We start from the raw sequence: 23853 nt of genomic DNA, 5'->3' as shown, positions 1-23853 counted from the left end.
GCAGCTCCAGCTCAAAACACTTCTCTCTGGCAATGGCATATTTAAGAACCAAAAACCTTACACAAATAATTATAACATCTTTCTCAACACAAAACTAGCACGACTTCTTAAATTGTTGTTACAGAACCAAAATAAGTCCTAAAACCTCAGCATTACACTGCCACACTATGGCACAATTAAGATCTGCAAGCAAAAATAGAAAAAAAAAGACAATAGAAACTTGTCTACTTTAATTATTTAGGACTACAGTATCCACCACTAATTTTTGTAAAGCACTAAAAACAAACTTAGATCTTGCTCAGCAACAGCTATCTAGGAACATTATGCTCGAGGATTTTATTTCAGTTTTTTTTTTTTCCAGATTCAAAAAGGAAAAGTGTACTTGTCTTCAAGTATTAAATCTTCAAAGAATAGTTTGATATGCCTGTTGCACAGATGGGATATGTGGGGAAGTGGATAGCAGGGGCATTTCTTTACTTTGTTGGCTACAAAAAGTAGAGCTTTTTGTTCTCTGCATTACAATGTGAACTGAAAGGTTTTCAGTTGACAGCCAGTTGGAGAAATGTTCAAAAGACTTTCAAGTTTGGTTTTTTTAACTATTTGAGGTCATGCTACAGAATTGTAGAATCTACCTTTTTTTTTTTATATAAGTTTATATAAGTTAGAATGTAACTTATTTCAGGCCTAGAAATATTTAAAATACTTAGTATTTCTACATTTTTGCTACTAAATTTTGTAAGAACTTAAAAAAAAAAACAACTTTTTTTTTTTGCTGACCTTGAAGCACAGCAACCCAAGATGGCTGAAATTTCACATCTAAGTTTTTACCTACAGCAGCTCACTGTACAAAACATGTTATTTTAATTACTTTTCCATTTATGTAATTTATGCTTTCCATAGCATTTGTGTTGCAAGAAAGTTATAAATCAGTCTTCTATGACCATTACCAGTATTGCTTTATTCATTCTAACATTCCATTTTTAAGTGTTTTCCTAATAAAACAAATATTATACATAAGCAATCAGCTGAGGCCAAGACCATACCAATTATTTTACCTGCAAGAACTTGCCATTACAAACATTTGCCATAGGGCATAATAAAATACATGTCTGGTGCCACAAGACTTACAGGAATACCCTGTACTGAGGCATTAAGTAAAGATTAGATGACCAGCTGGGGTACTGTTTGTTCCATCCCTTTCTTAATTGCTATTGTCACCACTTTGGTTTACAAAAAATGGCATAGTCAGATTCATGTCAGTCCTTTCCTTTAGGATGGTTTATTCAAGCTTTTAAAATCCCCAATTATATATCTTTCATCTTCCAACCCTTTCAGTTACAGACTGCTTAAGCCATCAATCAACAGGGTTTTCTCTTTTATACATTACCCATCTCTAAGCCATATGCATACTTGTACACTTTAATACAATTTCTGTTATTAGACCCCTGCTTTCAATTATGACACAATTTCTGTAAATTTTTTTACTGCCTTTAATCAAAGCATGTGCCACTAAATTATACCTATGATCCTAAGTCTTCCTTATAGACAGCATGTATGAACAGCCAACTGTGAACATTACAGACTTTTAACAAACTCTGCTCTAGGGTCTCACTAGAAAATATGAAGGCCTCATAAGCATTCCTGAACTGTCACAGGATCAGCCCAAATAAATGCTATGCTCTCACCTGGTGGGAAAACTGCAGACTACCACTTAAGACTTGTGATTTTGCAAGTCTTTTGGGAGGGGAGGAGTTCAGCAAACTTGAGTGACACTGAATCAAGATTATTTATGTAGAGTGCCTCCTTAGCAGTTTTAGTGTTTAGCAGAACTGCATAAGGAACCTAAAAATAAATTCCAGATTTGCAACTCCTCCCCAAAATCCAACAATAGCGAATTTTGCAAATGTTGGTCTTTAACTGCCCTCAAAATTTAGCAACAGATAGTAGAGCACTTCTGTTATTCTTTTTTTAGTTGCAAAAATCAATGTTCCCTTCCCCCTCTGACAGCAGACATATCTTCTTCCATTAGTCATTCAGGCACCACCACAAAATTCAAAATTAGACAACCTTCTTCAAAAATATATATTATCTAAACTGTAAAAATGTATGCTGAAGTTGAATATACTACTAAAAATGCCTTTCCTTACAGCCCACACAGAACAGATTAGTTAGGATAAATGGCATCCCTACTGCTTCTCAATTATGCCCTCCTTGGAAGAATCAACCCCATGCTTCATTGTCATTAATTAGGCAACCCCTTCTAGGAAACTAGAGGAAACTTCATACCTTCCTGAACTTTTCCATCTGCTTATAAAGATCTGGATCCAGCTCCTGAGACACATCTTTCATCCAGAGTAGAGCTCCTCTGTATTCAGTCCGATACTGTTCCATTCTGTTCACTGTCAGCCACGTGTCTGAGATGGCCCTGTATCTGAAAGTCTCCACTTCTTGATATAATCTACTGAGAGGAGTACGGAGTGCTAATCTGGGGGGAAGGCACGAGGGAAAGAGAAGAAGGAGAGGAATATGTTAAACATATATCCAACTCCTGACAGTTTACTAGCACTCAAAAAAACCCACACAGCCAACACAGCTCACTTAAGTGCTAGTGTATGTCCAGACGATTTTTCAACATGGTTGGAGGTCCACATGAAACAGAATAAATTTTGCATGAATATTGTGTTTGCAACCGTTCTGTTCAAATAGTGACTTTTCAATTACACATGAGTGGAAAAGAAACCTCTTCTGCTGCACCTATGTATTTTATTTTGACAAGCCACTTGTATGTTATTACCATTCCTCTTCACAAGTTTCATTTAACAACTATAAAAATATACCCAAGGTAATTTATTACTGGAAAAATATCACAGATGTATCAGGATTGTTATGCTAAACATCACAAAAAGCACTTCCATTAAGTGGAAGTCATCTTCCAGATATCTGAGTTTTTTCCTTTTTTTTTTTTTTTTTTTTTGGAATTGCAACAATTCCTTTGAAGGACATTTACCTTTTGAAAGGATTTAGATGTTTTCCTAAATGTTTCTTCTGGCAACCACACTTGGGAAAGGCAGTAGGGGACACTGTTGTCCTCACTATGCCATCACTTCAGCTACTAATGGGATCTCAAAACTAGACAGGATTACTCCTTTTGCTTTGCTTCCTCCTGCTGCTTCTGCTTTCCTCTTGGTTTCTAGCAGCACCTCACTGGAATGGGTTCAATCAGTTCCACACCAGCACAGAGTTAGTTTAATGTGGTAGGAAGTTCCTTGGCATAAGAGAATTCCTAATTTCACCTCCAGTAACCCAAGAAAGGTCTTCTTGATCTCCAGCTATGGAGCTAGCTATGAGCATCAAACATACATAAAAGCAGTCCCAACTTCAACAAGAGTTTGAGGATAGCTCAAGAGAAGAAAGACAAATGGTTTTATTTTTATGTGAACTTATTGTAAAAGATGCCTTAAAAATGCATTGAGCAAGAGCTATAAAAATATGTGAATTTATTGTGACTTGTTCTTTTCCACTACATTTTTTCTCATTTCACAGATTCTTACCTGGATATCCAAAGGAAAATTTAGTTTATGTAGATAGGCACTGAGATTTCTATTAACAGTTAAGCTTCATAAAGAAGCAAGTCATCAGCGCTTTTGCTCAAAGGTGTTTTACATATGTCTTAAAGATCCCAGTCATGGCTGTTACTGGAGGTGCTAATGACCAGAATCCAGCCCAAAGTAAACATAGGAAATTCTCAGTGCTCTCCCCCCCCCAAATCCTGTAAAATGTAACGGAATAGAACTTTGTTTTGTGAGTGATGGTGAACTTCATGCTTTCATAGTCCTAATGCTGTTAAAAAGAGCATCACAATACTTACAATGCTATCAGGTACTGTTACTTTTAAACTCCTAGAGCAAACACTGGGTGAGTGAGACATCAAGGGCTCTGGTTAACAGCAGGTGTTAGTTAGCGTGTCCCCCTGGATTCCTTACCTTTTACTAGCTCCTACACAAGCTGCACGAGCTCTGTAGAGATCTAGGATCTTCTCTCAGGGGGACTTTAGTGTGAAGTTCAAACAGGAGATGGCATTCACACTCCTCCTTTCTCCTCTGTCTAGTCGAGGTATGAGACTCAATGGCTCAGAAAAAAGTATTCCCTTACTCATTTCCTCCCTTGCAGGACCCAGACACCTCCACAGTGAGCCTGCTGTGGCATTTCTCTGCAGAGTAACAACTGCCACCAAGCAGGAGAGGAACCTGACATCAGCGCCTTTACAACCCTACTGCTGGAGAGGCCATGGAGATGCTCCAGTACAGCTTTAGAACTACTGAGCTGAACAGGCACAGGCAGGGGATCTGGAGATACAGACACAGCAGGTCTGACAAAAAGCAGTATCAGGCAAAATTCAAGAAGCCACTAATATTGCCAATACTACAGCAGATTCTGTCAATAATTCTCTTATCAACTGGTTCCTGAAATATTTCAAATGGACAAATGAATTATGCCAATGGTGAATCAACTACCACTATCACAAGTACTTTGTAAATCAGACAGCAATGTACCTTTGCTGAGAAGAAAAGCAGAGGGCCTTTCCTGTAGCTTGCATCATTTTTCCTGCTCTTGTTTTATCCTGAGAACCCTGTGATCGAAGAAATTTTCCCAATTCATTTTCTTCCTGAGACAGAACTAACAAAAAATAAATGAGTTGTCAAATATGTTATTTAATTGGCTCCTAACAGCTTTAAAACTGGCCTAACATCAAACAGCTTAAGTCACTCTAAGTCCAAGCAGCAAAGCAAAAATAAATAATTTCACAGCATTCCTGCATTTAGTAAACAGAAGATCTGATTCATTCTGATTCATTTGAGACATTTGCTGATACACTTAACAAGAATCACAAAATTCCACCAGCACCAAAAGAGAACAGGAAAAACGTGCTATTTCTTTCTTAAAAAAAAAAAAAAAAAAAAAAAGGTTATATTACAAAAATGGCTATCTTGATTGCAGTATCTTTCAGTGTTGGGTTTTTTGGGATGTCTGGTTTGGTAGGCTGGTTTTTAATTCTTTTTTACCATTTGGATTGCCTCAGCTGATCTTTGGTAGCATACTTTTATTGAAGCTAATTCCAAGTTGTACTAGCCAAAATTCATTCACTTGCTTCTTTCTTGTTCACCGTTTTTCATGCTTGACTACATAAAATTCCACATGAAAAATACAGTACTTCATTTTAAAGAACATTTACTTTCAAATTACTTTGCAAGATTACTTGGCAACTTTAACATTCTATACAATTCAAACAATGTATTTCAACTATCTGAAATACATCTACCTCAAACTAACTGATCATTTTTTAAAAAAGAAGATGAAGTGATTTTACACTGATTTGTTGAATACTTCTAAACTGGGACCCTGGATCTTGAAGAACCTTACAAAAACATTTCATGATGCCCTTATCTCTTTGTCTTCTAAAGTGGCTATCTCCTATAATACCAATTTCAACCCACTATCGAGAGGGAGAATGGCCTAAAACAACGCAAGAAGATCTCTTGAATCCTCTTGACATTTTTCAAAATGTTGACAGTCAACTCCAATGCAGACTCAGCACACTTTGGTAGAAGATGTGCATCTGCATCTGATGCAAATCTTTGCATCACAGATTTCACCTGCTACTTCTTGAACTCTGTACACTACTGTTCTGTATTTCATTTTACCTCCTGATTCTGAAACATTATCTCTGACTTTCTTTGGATAAAGAAAAATGAAAGGCTTAACAAAATATGGGTAACACTCAACAAAAGACAGTAAATTGGAAGATGACTTCAGAGCTGGAGTCTCTTCTTCAGGCCAGAAATCAAATAATATTGGCTGCAGAGAACCTTTAGAGGACATTTAATACAACTTGCTGTTTGAAACTTCCCAAATTAGGTCCCCCCCATCTCTAACTAATGACTGTCACTAATTACTGAACGCTTGTTACAATCAAGTCAGCATTATCAAATTCACCATAATAGCGTGCATTACTTAATTATAAAACAGTAATAAGCCACAAATTCTTCATCAGCAATCCTGATTAACAAAAAAGACAAAACACTAAAACAGTTTAGAAAGGAGTTATGATTTCTAGACAACGTATTTCTGAATTTACAAAAGCCAACCAAGTAAGGGGAAAAAAAAAATTAAAGAAGTTAAAGAACGCTTTCTCCAGCCATTATTGCTATCACTGCATTATATCAACATATAAAACTTCAGAACTGGGAAATCTTAAAAAAAAAAAAGCAAATCTGCATTCAGCTGTCTGCAAGGAACATTATCTTTACTTTTGAATAGTATGAAACTACTAATTCCCCACTTTCATTTTTACCTTTTCACTTGTTAAATGATTCCATAATGCAGACCTTCTTATCATTTTAACTACTGTGTTTGAGCATACTTACAACAAATCCTTTTTTGATACAGTTCAATTGCTTTCAGCAACTCCATACATGTTCTCTGAATAGAGTGGAACAGCTGATATTGAAACAAAATACACAAAAGTTCGTCAAGTGTATGCAAGAAACACTGAGGAATAAAATACAAGAAAGAACTTAATTTTTTGTAGAAATTATTAGAGATCATTATTCTCTTCTTGAACAATGAGCAATATTTCTGGTATTTTTCTTATCAATGGTGCTCTTATTTCAATTAAGTTATTCACTGAAACTACAGACTGATCAATCATAAATTTACAGAAATAAAATAAAGAAAAAATAACTCTGGAAACAGATCTATAATAAACAGTTGATAGTTAACCAAACTACTTCTGTTGGGGAGGGTTTTTAGATAATATCTTTGTATATATATGAAGATGTACAAATCTGTTTCTAAAAACCTCACGGTAGAGCAGACTTATCAAAATATCTATCAATCAATCATTCTCATGTATGGAAATAAGCATACTGAATTTTTCATAGACACTGTGAAGTCTAGTGGAACAAACTTGCATAGGTACAGCCAACACAGAAAGCTGTTGATTTAAACTGAAAGTTTTATTGGCATAATCAAATTTCTAAAGCAGCAGCTTCCAAAGGAAGCAGAGGTAAAAAAAAAAGTCAGTCACAACTACATTTGATGATTGTTTCTAGGCAATAGAAAAATTACTACTCTTTCTGTCTGGCCATCTACAACCTCCAGCCTGCAACTTAAACCTAAACTCTACCATATCAGGCATTAGACAGCTAGAAGTAAAATGGACCACTGGTACAGTAAGTGCCTTCTTTCAGTGCTGCTTGACTGCAAATGTTCACAGATCTTGTCTTTTAAACATGGAGTATGACTTGCAGGTGAGGAGTTGTCTAAAACATGCTTATTTCACTGGTACGAACACAGGTTTCCCTATTTCCTATCTCACCTGAGCTAACAAAGCATCCTTCCTGATGACTCTGCAACACAGTAGACATGGTAAAAACTCAGGTATTTATTTAAAAATACTGTTCCATATTTCCAGCTTGTTTTACATCAATACTCTTGATTTATAACCCATTGTGAAGACTACATAGGTGATAAAGTATCACTGTTCCTGTGTTTGTTGTAATACAGCTTCCTGTATTTCAGCTAAAACCTAAATAAACTGAGAATCCTAAGTCAATATTGTTTTTAAGAAACTGCAAGAAAGCCAGTAAGGCAAAACATTTACCCTCACATAAGAAAACAACACAAACAAAACTTACATGCACATTAACTGGGTTATTATACTTCTGTAGTACAGCCTCAATTTTTTGCTTTGTCTCAAAAAGACATTCGAGGTCTTCAATTTGTAGAACCTTTAACTATTTTTTTTTCCTCAGTGGGGTTGAGGATACTGACAGTAGGACTGTATTTGTCACACAGCAGATTCCTTCTCTTGGTTTTATTTTACAGACTTTCAGAAGCTTCTTTGGCCATGTCAGAACCCGCTAATCCGCTCGAAACCTCCACAGCAGAGTGCACTGTGCATCTTGCTCCTTGGCATATTGCATGTTTTTCTGGTATATGTGGTATTTTATACTTATATAAAGAATGTCATCTGTACACTCTATAAAATATATACTATTAAAAACAAAACCCCAACTACCTTAAACTGACATAGGCAAAGGATAAAGATGATCTCCTGATCCCCCCACTAACAAAAGGAGAAAGTCTGTCCCTAAAATATTAAAATAAATATGAAATATGTTAAGTTCCAAATAAAGTTAGAGGGACATGGGGTTTTGTGTTACAAAATTCCAACACATTCCCTGAATTTACATAGGTACTTCTGTCAGAATTTGGAAGAGATATTACATGAAAACTATAAAAATATATGTATGTTATTATATACTATGTGCACATATATTAAAGGCTTGGTGGAAAGGAAAACACCTTAAAAATTAACAAGGAGAGAACATCCATTATGTAAACATTACAAACCTCTAGTTTTGCATCCAGATCTGCATCTGAAGCCACAACATGTTCATCTTCCTTTTTTCCTGTAACTTTTATAAGGGTTTGTTTTGTTTTCCAGTATTTCTGTTGCATTTTATTGACCACAGATTTTTCTTGGCTTTGAGCATATTGATCGTAAAATTCTCTTGGATAGTTGCTAGAATATTAACAAACAAAATTAAAAACTTCAATTGGATGCTTTAAAAATAAGTCTAACACACTCAATACATACATTTCCATTAAGAATATTGCATTTGCATGCCAACACATATATTCTAACATGAGGTTCCTCACTGTGCATGAATAAAAAAGCAATTAAATTAGTACTACATTTCCCACCCTACTCTGAAAAATACACTGACTTCAATTTGAATGTCTTAACCATGCAGTACTGCCTAATAAACAGCTGCAAAGAATTCTTCCCAATGCATTATGAAATGATTTATAGCCCATGGAATTCACTTTTTATTTTGTATAATTAATAGGAGAGTTTCAAGTGAACTAGCAGAGTTTGAGCAGGTAGCAATTTTCATGCCATTTCAGCACTGTTGGGATTTCACGAATCTCATTTTATGAATAGGATTAGACTACTTCTTGCCCTCCTTTTTTTGTAATTGAATAAAAAAAGCATTAGAAGAACACTCATCTCTTTTGAGCATGCGATGTGAAAGACTGATATCTCACATCTCTCTTTATACAATTGACTACATGACAACTGCAGGTATGTAGGGTATGTAACACCTTTTCTTTCAAGGATTAGTTTTCACTGACAAATAATTCTGCATTCCTGGAGCAGACCTAATAAAAAGTGCAATATATAAATTCCATATTCCACAATATTTAAACCATACCAACACAGTTGAATAGAAAATACAGCTTCACAATGAAATCTTGTGTTAGGATCTGGTTTAAACCCATAAAAGCAAAGAAAGCCAAGTCCCTGTGCATAAACCGGAAAGAGCTTAGAAGGTTCAAAATATTCCCAGAAATGAGATTAAAACCAAATGAAATTAAATGTTGATGCCAAAAAATGGATGTATTTTATTTAATAGTAGAGAAGGGAAGGGAAGGGAAGGGAAGGGAAGGGAAGGGAAGGGAAGGGAAGGGAAGGGAAGGGAAGGGAAGGGAAGGGAAGGGAAGGGAAGGGAAGGGAAGGGAAGGGAAGGGAAGGGAAGGGAAGGGAAGGGAAGGGAAGGGAAGGGAAGGGAAGGGAAGGGAAGGGAAGGGAAGGGAAGGGAAGGGAAGGGAAGGGAAGGGAAGGGAAGGGAAGGGAAGGGAAGGGAAGGGAAGGGAAGGGAGAAATAGAGAAAGAAGTGTGCGTGGGGGGTTGGGGGGACAGGGAGAGGTGACAGGGATCAGGTGGAAGCATATCACCCATCCAAGGGTCCCAACAACATCTCATTGCTCCCCTCCATCTATTCTTCTGGTGGTGAGGGTCCCCTGTCACCACCACGGCCACGCCACCACACCAGATGCCAAAGAGTACAGAATCCCGTGGAATAATACTCACTTTGGGCCAGGTGGGAATGCCCACGTGTCTCCTCTTGCAGGGGCCAGCTTGACACTGTCCCTTGCAACACTGAGGGTCTGTTGCATCATCTCTGGTGCTCTGGTGCAGGGTCTGGGGACCCCTTTGAGGGGGGCCCCTGTGATGGGCCTTCTGCTGTGGATAAGCTCCCCCCCTGCCATGAGGACCCCTCAGCTGGGCTTCTCTGCACAGTGGAGGATGGGCAGCCACTGCCCCTCTGACCACAGGCATTTTCAAGATACCCAAAGCCTCTCCTCCCTCCACCCTTTGGCACAAGGGTCTGTGCCACCCTGGCAGCTGAAAGCCCTGGGGCTGTAGTCTCCACTTTGGAGGCTTAAGCTTGTGCTCCGTGAATGTCCCCAGCCCTGAGCTGTTACTTTATCTTATCTTCATCATCGAGCAGTGTAAGGCCTCAGTCAGGGCCCCATTCAGGGTGTGGTAGTCTTCTCTGCAGCTTTTGTAATACAGTTTTAAAAGTCCTTTAAGAAAATGTTTAAGTCATAAACTGTAATATTTCAGTATCTGACACCTTGGTGTCTTTCAGGAAGTGTTATTCCATTATTAATTTGCACAGAAGTACACGCATCTTCCCTATGTCCATATATAAAAAGCTGCAGTACTCTTTCAGCTTTTTAGAAGTACGTGGTTGCTAAAAATTACTATATTGAATACTCTATGAAACTTAAATAGGTCGAGTTTATTTTGAAAAGATACCTTCCACCTGTGGAGTGACAAACTGTGGTTCATTAGTGACATATTGACCCCTAGCTCTGTTCACAACACACATACTGCTCAGAGGTGCTACCCCAAGAGATCTTCAGACCCAACATTCACATCAAGTCATGTACTGAGACACTTGTTCCTCCACATGGCAGGGGGGTTAGAACCAGATCACCTGTAAGGTCCCTTCCAATTCCAGGTCATTCAATCATTCTATGATCCTCTGATTATATGTATCTTTATTTGCTGTGAAGTAATACAGCCATTCTGAAAAAACAAGCAATTGGTACACATGCTCCCCAAAAGGGTAGGACATCTACCCTACACAGTTACTAGTGACACAGTTTAACCTGAAAAGGAAATTTTTTTCATGGGGGTATATTACTTGCTTTAGTTACTTTTAATCAGTGAGTTAGGTGACAGTGCCTTCCTCACCAAAGAGATGGTAAGAAATTGAACTGGAAGTGAGCAGGGACATAATTTAAAAAAGCACTTATACACAGCATTTCTTACCTTCTTCATCTAACTTGAAAAGCAAAGATATTTACCCATTTAATTCTACACAAACATTAGTTCCAAGAGTTTATGAATTAAAATTAAAATCAAGTTCTTTTGGTGCTACAGCAGAAAATAAAAAACATGTACAAAACATACCACGTTTTATTTGGAATTCTGTACAAACAAGCCGTTACACACACTGACGACACACAACCTATCAAGTTAGGTGAAGACTATATTGACCAGATACATGCTGCACCTTTAAAATACAAACTTTACAGCCTCTAATAAAAAAAAATCCTCCTGCATGATAAGAAAACAGAATATGAGACTTTAATAAAAAAAGTGTTGCATTATGAATAATTTTTAAAAACCCATCAAACTTCCCACAAGGTATTATAAGGGCCCTAGCTGCCTGGCTAGTTGTGTGCTTTCACTTCTGCTACACCTGTGCAAGTAACTGACACCTCATTTCAGTAGTCGAGTGAAGAAAACACCATAATTCATCTGATGTTAACCAGCCTTGAGAGCTACCTCAACTGAGGTCACCAGAAATTCTGGGGGCATAGTGCAAGGAATAAAAATGAGCTAATATAAGGTCACAAAAAGATTTTTTAAAGTGCTGGGATTAATACAGATTCCTGAATTATGAGACTGATAAACCAACTGAACAAATTCACATACAAAACACTGTTAGCTCTTTAGAACAAAAAAAAAATTATCAAGATACTTACTACTTATGACCTTCCATGATTCTTGTTTTCTTCAGACACCTAAATAAGAAATTATCAGTTAATGCAAGTATCTTTAAATTTTAAATTAAACACTAGAAATCCTATATCTTTTCTCTCAGAAAATTACTATGCTGCAGCATCTACTTTACCATGTTACAAAAGGAAACTTTTCAATCTGTGAGCCAAATGCCTTCCTTGTGTAACACAAAATTATTGCAAAAATCCATTACAAACGGATTTAAGTGCTGCCATCAGTGATGCCAACTCTTCTGTGTTAGCAAGTTTTTCAAGCAAAAGAAAATTTACCAGGCATAAATTCAGTGACTTCTGAGGAGGAATGCCAAAATTGTCCATGCTGGGTATCACCCTCAGTCAAGTTTTTTTCGTCCAAGTTTTAGTCACAACAAAATTCAGTTACTTTTTACCTTTTTTTTTGCCTATACTGCAGTGATCTATTTTTTAAAAACACTAGTTACATCACGTCTTGAGTCACAGATGTGAAATTTAATGATCAGATGGTTTTTCTATGAGGGACACCCCAGTTCCTAAGGATAGAATATGATTTGTATGCATTAGGACTTCAGATTTTATAAATTACTATCTCCAGTTTGGATACTCAAGTCTCCCAGGATACTTTGAGCTGGCCATATGGCATACACATCACTTCCCACCAGTACCTAAGCACACTCCTCCCAGGCCAAATTTAACAGCCAAGCCAGAGGCTTCTCCTCTGCTGCTTTCAGAGACGACTGTTCTTCAGCATACGGTTAACATGGGAACGGAGGCACTGCAGCAGGGTCTGGATGAGACCAAAATTAAACTGGTGAGATGGATGGTGCTGCTCGGGAATGGCCTTTGACAAGAAGAGGCACAGAATAAACATACCAACAGGCACCACTAAGGTATGAAGCTGACTAAGAAAAGAGTAATGGAAAAAGCAGCTAGGGAGGTAATGGTGCTGAAACTAAACTTTGGCACTAATCCAAGTGAAAAAGAAAAGGAGCTTACAAAGGGGAGCCATGATGTTGGAAACGTATCTAGCACAGTACTGCATATAGACAGTGTGGTTAGCACTGGAGAGGCAAAAGGACTGGAACAGATTGCAGGAACCCAAACAAGGGAATGCAAACAACCTGAATGCTTCCTGCAAGCGTGAAGCACATGCACTTCCATTTGGAGCTGAATGGAGCCAAATCCCAGATTTCTGAGTCTAACCTCTCTGCTGTCAGTACCTGTGAAACTTCCTGGCAAAGTTCCATGAGATACTGCAAGATTTTATCAGAGCAGGAATTTTGCCTGAATTGCAATTTTTGTGAAATGCTCTTAACCACTGCAGGAGAGACCATGAGAAAATTCCTAACTCTGTCGTCAGACCAGAGCTTAAATGTAAGGGTCAACAGCTAAAGAAAGAGGAAGAAATAATTGTTTCAGATTGTTGTTTGTGTTACAGAACCATTGAGTCAGACAAGATACAGAATGGACTGCTTTGCTCTTGTTTCTAGAGCCATAGGCACAGGCGCTATGAACTCATTTTCTAATACCTTTTTATTCTTGACTTCACTGTTTTCACACTGGTCCTCCTTAAGTCAACTGTGGGGGTGTGTGACTGAGATAAGACCACAGGATTGAGCTTGTATACACATCCATGACTCAAGTTATTCAGCAGCACACTTGGCTTGACAGGAAGTAAAGAACAGCCTATCTAGGTGGAATAACATGTATATTACTTGGAACAAAGTATAAGCTACCAATACGGGGAAAAGGTGTAAGGCACTGACCTTACTCACTGTACACGTCCACCTGCTTCTCCTGGAAACCAGTGTCCCTACAAAAAAATAAATAGGGTCATGGTCAAACAGTTCTCATTTGCAAGTATAGCTCATGCTCTTTCTTCCTAAACGTCTGACCTTACCTTTAGACTCTCAGATCTTCTTAGTTACACTCTTCCAGGTCCTACATAGCACCCTTATGCCCTGAAGATATTCTTTGTGGGAATTTTTACGTTCAAAGTGGACAATATTTTCATGGTATGAAAATGAGGGCATGTACCCTCTGTTCTGCTGTGTGACGGGATGGCATCTGAGGTGTTTGAGGCTACAAGACCTGCTAGGATGGTGTCCTATGGTCAATCAGGGCGGAAGGAAACAGAAGTGGAGTCTTAACTATGCTGCCTGCTGGAAATGGCTCCTGGCATGGGATATCACCCAAAACATGCCAGGAGGGAAAAAAGTCCCAGAGCGCTCTAGGTAGTATAGATAAAAACAAGCCAGGGTGATTGCTATAATTAAGCAGTGGGAACAAGCAGCAGCCCAAGACACAAGCTCAGTCCTTGGGCCCACTTATTACTAGGATGGAGCTAACTTTTGGTCCTAAATGAGAATTCAGTTTGCAAAGACAGCTTAGTAAGCACTAGCATTGAGTGAACAGAAGTGTAGTTGCTGAAAAATAATGTGCAGTATAAATTGCCTCTGCAGTAATTTAACAGGGCCCTGATTTACATGTGTTATTACTGTCTGTTCCAAGTCCACGAACCAAAGAGGGTTAAGATACTGGTTCAGCTCTAACAAAGGACATTATTAAAAGCATATGGCTTAGTTGAAAGCAGTGAGATTTTTTTAAAAGAAATACCAAAATCTAAGTCTAGTCTCAAAAAGTGAGAGATATTAATAAAAGTAGACTGGAAATAGCCCAGGGACATATCTAAGAATTAAAAGGAACATTTCACAGCCATGTAATGAAGAATCCCTACAGTCACAAAACGCTGGCCCTGAGGTTGCAGAGAGAGACCAAGAATGAGCACATAACCTCTCACTACTTTAGGTTTTGAACTGTGTTATGCTTTCGAAGAACAAGACAAATGTCCCGAACAGAACTAACAAGCCAGCTGGTCTTTGCCAAAGCTGGCTACAACAGAAGCACGACACTAACTTGAACCCAATACTCTCCCAAAAAGATGCAGTCAAATTTAAAATTCACTTATGCTATCATATAGTTTTAGATATAAAAACAAACTTAATTTGCCACAACGAGTTGATGTAAGGGACTTTTTTTGTTCTTTTTCTTCCTAGTGTATTAAAACAAAAAGTTTCAATAAATAGCATTATACTGACGATGATTAACAAAAGAAAAAAAAAACCACTACTCTATAGGAAAGCATTTGTATTGAGACGTTTCCAAGATCTTTGACAATAAAGAATAACCCAACACTTGTGATCTCCACGACAGACTTTATTTTGACAAACAAAAGGGAGGGATACTCTAGATGAGGGTGTGGGTGTCGGAAGCAAGCATAGCTGCTTTTATCATGCCAGAGAAAGCAGTGCCACACTACAGATGACTGTACACAAACCCACATTTAGTACTGCATAGCGATGGATCTGAGGCTTCCTGAAGAAGTCCACTCATGGCTCCAGTAATTTTGCAAATGCTTCTCAGTGTTTTGAGAGAGACTAATGCTACCTCACTTTAAGCATTAAACCTGAGCTGCCCCTATTCATAACAAGTCTGCTTGGAACACAAGGGACCACAGCACTGTAAGACCCATTCCAGTACAGAACCAGGTGGGGTCACAAGCCCTGTCAAAACCTTGAAAATCCCTACCAGGTTTTTTTGAGGAGCCACCAAGAAGCCTCAGCACCACTTTCCACAAACGATCCTGTCTGCAGACTGATGCCACAGAAGACAGGCACAGCCTGGACACTGAAATACATCAAAACTGTTTCTAGACTCAGCCTGGCTTCAGGAGTAATACAGCTGAATTCAGGCAGCGCTCTGCCACAGATAACAAGAAATGCTGAAACCAAAATGGTCCTGCAAACAGCCAACTCTGGTAGAATTCCTCTGGGTGGTAGACTAATCACCCACAAATTATTTCCACAGGAAGCCAAAATACCTGAAATGCACACAGAACTTCATGTTACTTCTCCCATGCTCATCATCCTACAGAGAAACTTTATTACCTACGACACTGGAACAAAACTTGATGGAGGACATTTGTCATTAGCAAGCGGCATTTCTATTCCTATGAAAAATCCTCTGATTCTCTATATTCTTCAAGACCACTTGAATAAACATGTAAATTTTTCTGTGCAGATAGGAAAATGCTTTCATGGTGTTTCGTGTGATTTGAACTTCAGTATACCCTAGGCTTACCCTCCAGCTCATGCTCTGCACAACATCTGTACAAGCTTGCTTCTCTTTTTTAGCTTTATCATATTTTGATGCAGCATAAGTTGTTTCCCAAGAGCTGAACAACTTTATGAATAATCTTTAGATTCTACTTGTATAAGAAAAAAATTGTAGGAGTGCCTTCTCTCCAACAGCTACATTGATAATAAACAAGTCTGTATAACAGTGTCAGCCACCTTACTTCCCTTTTTCAGTGAGCCTAAGTGTAAGAAGTGCCACATGGCATGGTAATGTTCAGATCTTAATACTCTCCAAGGTTATGAGGAAATCAGTTTAAAAACCAAACGAATAAACAAAAGCTTTACCCCTAATTCAAGTATCTCTTCTTGTCTGAGCATCGGTTACACGGTTCTTACTGCGCTCTTAGCTCAGACAACAGATCACATGGAAAAAAATCAGGATGCAACCAGAGACATCAAACAGGAATCTTTTAAACTCTGAAGACTGTATATAAAACAAACTGTTGATCTAATCACAGCTTCTCAGAACAAAGAGATGAGCTGAAATCCTTGTAAAAACGTTGTAAATGCTGATGTACAGAGCAAATCTAACACCCAAAGATGACCCAGCAGTAATGTAGGAAGGCAGTAGATTGAACAACACATCCTTTTGAGATACATCCAGAAACAATGAAAGGGAACTGAACAAGCAGCACAGCAGAATTCAGCAATCCTTATATGAATGCAATATGCTCATCAAAACACACAGATGAGTCTGCACTCTCACTGCCAGAACTGTCTTCTGAGTCTGCTGTTCTTTCAAAGCAGATAATATGTTCTGTGGCTCCTCAAATCCCAACAGACTTCCATACCCAAAAACCCTTGCAAACCTATAACTTCAAATACAGCAGAATCACACATTGCAGTTGACTTACTTATGTCAACAGTTTTATTAAAATGAATAATCTTCCAAGAAACTTTTAATACTGTAATAGTACAGTGATACTAAGTAACAACAAAAATATTCTATATATAAAAGTTAAGAGTGATAGTTTCATTTATGTAAAATACTTTGAAGGGAAGAAAATGTGCTTAGGTGAGGGAATCAAGGCCATCTGTGCCTCCAACACCTCTTGGCTGACAACCTATCTCCTCCACTCTGCTCCCTGGAAGCTGTGACCAAACCAAACCAAGTAAATGGGTCTGCAAAACAGAAGCAGTCTCACTGCAAGATGAAGGCTAGACAGGGTACAGTTTTATCTTCTCTGGTGTGTCTACAAACACACAGACCAGGAGCTTCAAACGGCATTGGACTTTGCCTTTCCCAAGCAAAAGAGAATATAACAGCCTGTAGATCTGAATTATCCATGTTGTCAATGCAGGAAAAGAATGAATGCTGAAGTCTGGGACTTTCACCATCAAGGTTAGACACAGAAGTATTCCTACTCTTAACTACAAGAATAGCTACTACTGTAATTCAGCTAAAATGAATCTAGAGTTCAAGCTATATCTGTGACAAACGACAAGATTTAATTTTTCCTCTAAAGCTCTTCATTCTCAATATTGATGTTCTAATCCTGCAGAATCATCCATGCTTAGCTTTAAATCCAGGAGTCTGTTCATTCTGTCCAACTACTCACTGATGCACTTGTTTATAAATTCAAAAAGTTTGCAAATTAGTCTGTAAGTGCTGCATTAGCAGTTCCTTCCATCCATTATAACTTTTTGTCTAATCCTTTGTTTCAGACTGATCCCGAGCTTTGCTTCTTATCCTGGAAAGTCTATCTTGGAGATTACCCACAAGTTCTCAGGAGAAGAAATAAAAGATTGCAGTATCAACAGAATTACTCTTTCAATCTATTTCAGGAGTTGACACCTAGGAAGAAATTTCATACATTCTTAAAAGAAGCACAGGTTAAATGGCATCTGTTACACAGCGAAGGCTCCTGCTATATTCATACACCTGGGAGGTTCTGAGAGGGGAAAAAAATCATCCTGTTTGACTGCAATTATCTAACTGTAGTGCCTAAATTACCATACAAGCCCCTCAAGACTAAGTTCCTGTACAGATAGTGAATAGAACCTTCAAAGAGCAACACTGAGCACCTCAAGCAGAGCCTCACCTGTGCTCTGTGCACACAGAAATTATGCTTTTTGCATTAAGCATCTGAACAACACAGCTAAGCCATGCTGTGAGAGCACTGCTCTATTCCACTTCTCTTAGAACTCGGATTTCATGGTGGTCTACTGAATTACTGGGGGGAAAAAAAAAAAAAAAGAGTCAACAGCATACTGAGTAACACTGTCCTTGGGACATGGCCACATCCCATTAAGTCCCCTGGAACCAATTTTCTCTTTCACTGCAAACACTTCTGGAACTAACATTTCTATACACAACTTTTGCCATTTCCTTCTCCTCTATACCAAGGCCTATGAGACATCCCAGCAAACTGTTAATTTATTCCATTCCATTTATACATTTGTCTTGATCCTTCAAAGAATTAAAAAAAACCTCAAAGAATTAACCTACTCTACCCACCCCCCCCTGCCAAAAAATCCCAAGCACATACTCAAAACAACAGAAGTATCAAAGAAATTGGAGTCTGTTCTCCAAGGAGGTAGTTTGACCCAATACAACAATCCCTTCTTTTTCAAGCTAGTAAACTATGTGGAGAACAAACCACAGTAATACCAGCAGGTATCTTAAATGTCTAAGATTGCATGATTAGAGACTTGCATTGTAAGAAACCATGTACAAGGTATGAAGAAATCTGAATGATTTGGGTCTTCTTTCTGTCACTTTATAGCACTACCTAGGCACCTGTCTGCAAACAGTACATCCAACCAAATGAATAGCAGTACTATTGACACCTGTCTTTCACTCAATTCTACACTGACTCTATTTAATACTCTGTGTATGGTATATATGGGTCACATCTATCGCAGAGAGTACTGTCAAGAGTTACTTTCTTCCAAAACACAACTGTCATACTTCTAATTTCAGAATACACAATTAATGTAGGAAATTATTCTACTTAATTTTCTGGTGTAGTCTAAAAAAAGGATGATATGTGGGGCCATGTTTCTTATGCTATTATTTAGTCTTTTTTTTTCTATTCCAAACTCTGATGCATAGAAGTTAATAGAAGTGGCAGACAAACTGCAAATTTACACTTTGACAGTTCATTGCTCACTTATACCAAGAACTAAAGAGTGTCAATCCATCTGAACCACTCTGGTTTTCGTACCTGAGTGGGTTACAGGTAAGTTTTAACCAACATGAAAAAGCAGAAAATTGGCACTATGTCACCACGTTTTCTAAAACCTGGCTTTGCCCCCACAAAGTGCAAGGAGCCACTCAACAGTTAGCATTCCTCTCTAAAAAAATAATTTTGTGTCTATTTGGTACTATGTATCTGTCATATTATTCCAAAAACTATCAGACCAAACTTGTAGGCATAAGTGATCTCCTTTCTAGAACATAAAATGCATTGAAATAATACTTGGAGCTGGGTTGGGGGTATTTTTGGTTGTTTTTTTAAACAGTTGAATGAAAAACTCCTAAACACAGTGGATTATCTCGAAAAACACTGATAAGAATGGTACATGAAGTCACAACACAGTATATGCAGTCTCAGAACAAAATATTTCAAATAAATACTGGTAGACTCACAGTTCCAAGACTGATGAGTGAACAATAGCACTTTCTAGGTAAGCTCATCTGCACACAGAACTTTATCATTTGCACAGACATATTTAATCACACAAAAAATTAATTTTAAATTCCTTTTTCAGATAATACTGATTTTTCATCCGCTTATTGTGAAATAATGCAGGGACAGTACACAGTAGCAGTTTTCCCTCACATAACATCTTTCATTTCACTAGTAAAGTATTCCTTACATTTGTGGAGAACAGTGAGACAACCAGGTAAACATTGCAAGTAGTACATGCATTTTATGGAAGAATAATTTGAGTATAAGTCATTGAGTGGCAGGTTTAAGCTCACTGCAAATGAGAAATCTGGTGATATGAATTATCAAGGATTTTTTTCTAAATGCAGACTTGCTTTGTTTCTTCAAAATGACTATCAAATTGTTTTGTAATACACATTTGACCTCTTAGTTTAAGAACCAGTATTTGTAAACTTAATAGCTGAATATTATTAAAGAAAATACCATATGGAACATGCACTGTACATAGATTATAAGAGACAAGACTGTTTTCCTGACACATTCTATCTGTAATCAGTCTAGAGTCTTAATATTGGGAAACTTTCCCTTTGTAGAAACTATGGGAAAAGTAGTGAATGAACAAAAAAAAATCATGGAACTCTTTCTGCATGTATAGTATATTACATACAAACATATAAGGTTTTAGAACTTCAAAGTAATGGCTCTCTTATTTAGATACCCTATTTGTTGGCACAGTCAACCCTCTCATGTTTCTGTCTCCCTCCTGCCTTTTCATCCATTCAGAAGCCAGGAAGCAATGCCATTTACACCCAAGGGGAAACAATGGCGGGGGAGGGAACACGAAAAATAATTTCCTCCAGATTCCCTTAGAGATTATTTCACATCTGTGGATAAGAGATTCAATTAACAAAACAGCCTTAGCATGCACAGCAACAACAATACACGGTGATCTCCTTGCACTGCCCTTTGAGTAAACACCATCAGTACAGGCTACACATTCTCAACAGATGCACAGTCCACTCAACTTTTATATTACCGCTCTCAGTAATATCCTGGCACACCAGCTGACTGTTCCTAGAGCAGTGGTGATCCCTATGAAGCTACTTGCAAGATGGACCCAAGTACTGTTTCAGTGACTTGGTACAGACAGTTCTCAAGGTTGATGTAAGCAATTGCATAACCAGTCAAAATGCCCCTCAGTTTGCTGTGGCTAACAATAGCCACAGGAAAAACTACTGTGAGACTGTTATTACTAGCAACACTTAAAAGGTCAAATGTTTCTACTGTTCTTGACTGCTTGCTTCTTTCTCTAACAAATTTCACTCTCTGGGTTTTTGTATTTTTAATGCTTCTGCATCACGTGGCATAATTTTGTCTGTAGAGTGATTTTATGGTTGAGAAGCAGCAAAACACCTTGAAGAATAAACTACAGAGCAATACTCTTGGAGGAGATTTTGAATAAAAAGTATTAAAAAGTCTTTGAGAGCATTTTTTTGTCGTCTAATTCAGATGAGATATTAGCACATTTTTTTCCACCAACTTGTACCAACAGCATTCAACACTAGTTGAAGACTGAAAAGAGCTGTTATTATTCATTTCTTCAAGAAAAGGTTACGTGAGAAATCATCAGAACAATTTAATAACCATGTGAAGTACAGATAACAGAGAAGTACTGGCAAGATGGTTGGGCTTGAAACTCTACTAAGGTGGGGAAAAAAACCCCTAACCCTGTAGTAGGGCTCAACAGGAATTTTTACTTTGTACTATGTGATCCCTTTCACTGCCCAATAATATAAACTTCTGAAAGAAAAATGTTAAAGAAATCTTCCCCTTCCACAAAGTCATAGCTCATCTTCTTGAATCTGCAAATCTCCAGCAACATTTATATTTTAATCTCAACTCCAACAAACACAATAGAAGAAAGCACCATTCTCTAAAAACCACCTAATTTTTTTTTTCTCAACTGAAAATAAAGCAAATTCCAATGGCCAGCATCTAAATTCTTGAGTAAAGTGCTGGAACCTTTCTGGAAACAACGATGTTTCACCCATGAAGTTCTGACAGAAAAGAAACTTTAGAAACTCATTTAGACTGAGGTTTGGCAGAATTTAACTGCCACATTATCTTCCAGTAGAGTTTGTCATGTGCAAAACGTGACTGGTTATACCAGTTATGGCAGTTCACTACGCAAAAGATCTCTGTGGCTTGACACTAAATTCCTCCTTCAGTGGTATTAACATTAATCTTAAACCATTAAATTACTCAGTTTAAACCAATAGGCTGTTCAAATAGCAGTTAAAAAAACTGGTAAAATCTAAATGAGGTGTTGCTGGTCTTCATGCTAAGTACCTGTAAGAACTGCAACTCCTAGATCTGTGACAGACAGGTACCACAGCCAAGGGGTCTTCCACTCCTTTTTTGAGAACCCTAGACAGACCAAGTGGAAAAAGAGTGGATTATCAGAAAAATCAGATAAAAGACCATAACCAAATGCCGCCTGCACTGCAGATGCCAAAATCCAGCCCAACATTTTCTCTGTCCAACACTTTGGAAAAGTGATCAAACACAGTTTTGTCCTTACTAGAGTCTTGCTAGAGCAAAACAGAAGAACAGTTTATTTCCAAGAAGTCTACTCGGAAACAAGAGTCACAGCTGCTTTCTGAGACCCAAATTAAATAAAATCTATCCCGAAACTGAAAGAAACACGGGGAGAACCAAATCAAACATGGGGAGAACCAAAGCCAACAAACAGGTGCTTCGTGGAAATAAAAGGTCATCTTGGTTTAATGAAAGGCTTGTAGACAGGGGAAAAGTATTACAAACAACCAAACAGAAGAGTAACTCCAATGCCAAGCTTCCAAAATACTACCACTATGTAACGTGGGGGTAGGGACTTAAAAGGATGTAACCCTGAGATTACCAGATTCAGTTTCACATTTTCACCTTTTGAACTAAGGAAAGCCTGAATTACTGCTTTAAGAGGGGTCATGAAGATCCTTGAGGTTATCAGCTTTACGCAAAACTGTGGAACAGGAGGCTTATTTACATACGGCACTGAACATACACATAATGATATCAACAAATAAAAGAGCACAGTGCCCTTCACCTCCTTCTGTTACTAAAAACTGACCTGATGTTTCAAGTAATATCAAATTTTCCTTTTTTCTTCTAAAGGACTAGAGCAGCTTTCATCGGTCAGGTGGATGGATGCAAAATAAATCTGATTACCAAGATGAACCTTTCACAAATTATAAGCTTTAAATCGTAAATGTGGGGTTCTTGAATTGCCATTTCACCAGCTATTACTGCCTCGGTGCTGGGTCGAGATCTGACATTACCTGATCAGAGGATGCCCTGCCACCCCTCTCCACCCGGCCGGCCCCAGGAGGGTTCGGAGCGCAGCCGGGCAACCTGCGCCTCAGCCCGGCAGCCAAGCCGGAAACCGCCGAGGAGAACCGGCCGTTTCCCTCCCCGCTTCCAGCGGGCAGAGAGCCAGGGAGGATGTACGGGAGGCACAAACGGATAAATGCAATAATCATGGCGAGACAACCGCACGGCGGGAGGGGAACACAAGGCAAAAGGAGGGACAGATGCCATCTTGTGTCTCGGAAATTTCGCCCTGACCAGATCCGGCCGTGGCTACAGCGCTGACGGGCACCAGCTAGGCAGGCCCGGCGGCCGCGCCACCTCCCTCGCCCAGACCGGGCAGCCCGCGGGGGAGGCGGCGCCCACCCGGAGCTGCCCGGCACCAGTGGCACCAGCTCTCCCCGCCCGGCCCCGGCACGGAGACAAGCGAGTCCCCCCTTCCCGCACTCACCTTGCGGAGGGAGGGAAGGGCCGAGCCGCAGGCGCCGCCGCCTCGCCAGGTGTTCCAGCGCCGCCCGCGTCAGCGCGCCGAGCGGAGCCGCCTGTGCCGGCGCGGGCGCCCCCGCAGCGGGGCGGAGCCGCCGCCCGGCCCGGCCCAGCCCGGCCCCCGAGCCGGGAGGGCGCGGCCGGCAGGTCCGAGGCGCTCGGGCCGGCCGCTGCCCGGTCTTGCCTAGGGCTGGGACGCGTTTCCTCCTGCTTTCCCGGCAGCGCTGCGAGGGAATCGGAAGGAGAGTCACCCGGCTTGGGGCCCTTTT

The 23853-nt window shown here is 39.1% G+C and overlaps 1 protein-coding gene across 4 annotated transcripts in view; it reads right to left on the bottom strand.

Annotated features, from left to right (window-relative positions):
• The window catches only part of ICA1 (islet cell autoantigen 1), a 69031-nt gene extending 45383 nt beyond the window's left edge, over positions 1-23648 (bottom strand). For all 4 annotated transcript variants that reach the window (XM_048304801.1, XM_048304809.1, XM_048304818.1 and 1 more), the window contains exons 1-7: positions 23550-23648; positions 13689-13735; positions 11911-11949; positions 8416-8587; positions 6426-6498; positions 4554-4677; positions 2287-2485 (exon numbers count right to left, since the gene is read on the bottom strand). In XM_048304801.1, the coding sequence (XP_048160758.1) occupies positions 2287-2485; positions 4554-4677; positions 6426-6498; positions 8416-8587; positions 11911-11927 (585 nt within the window). In that variant the 5' untranslated portion in view covers positions 11928-11949; positions 13689-13735; positions 23550-23648. The remainder of the gene's footprint in view (positions 1-2286; positions 2486-4553; positions 4678-6425; positions 6499-8415; positions 8588-11910; positions 11950-13688; positions 13736-23549) is intronic.
• Positions 23649-23853: the final 205 nt, after the last annotated feature.

This window comes from Corvus hawaiiensis, chromosome 1 (assembly GCF_020740725.1).
Source record: "Corvus hawaiiensis isolate bCorHaw1 chromosome 1, bCorHaw1.pri.cur, whole genome shotgun sequence".
Taxonomy (NCBI): Eukaryota; Metazoa; Chordata; class Aves; order Passeriformes; family Corvidae; genus Corvus; species Corvus hawaiiensis.
The sequence above is the reverse complement of the archived record's forward strand: the minus strand, read 5'-3'. Positions and strand labels throughout refer to the sequence as shown.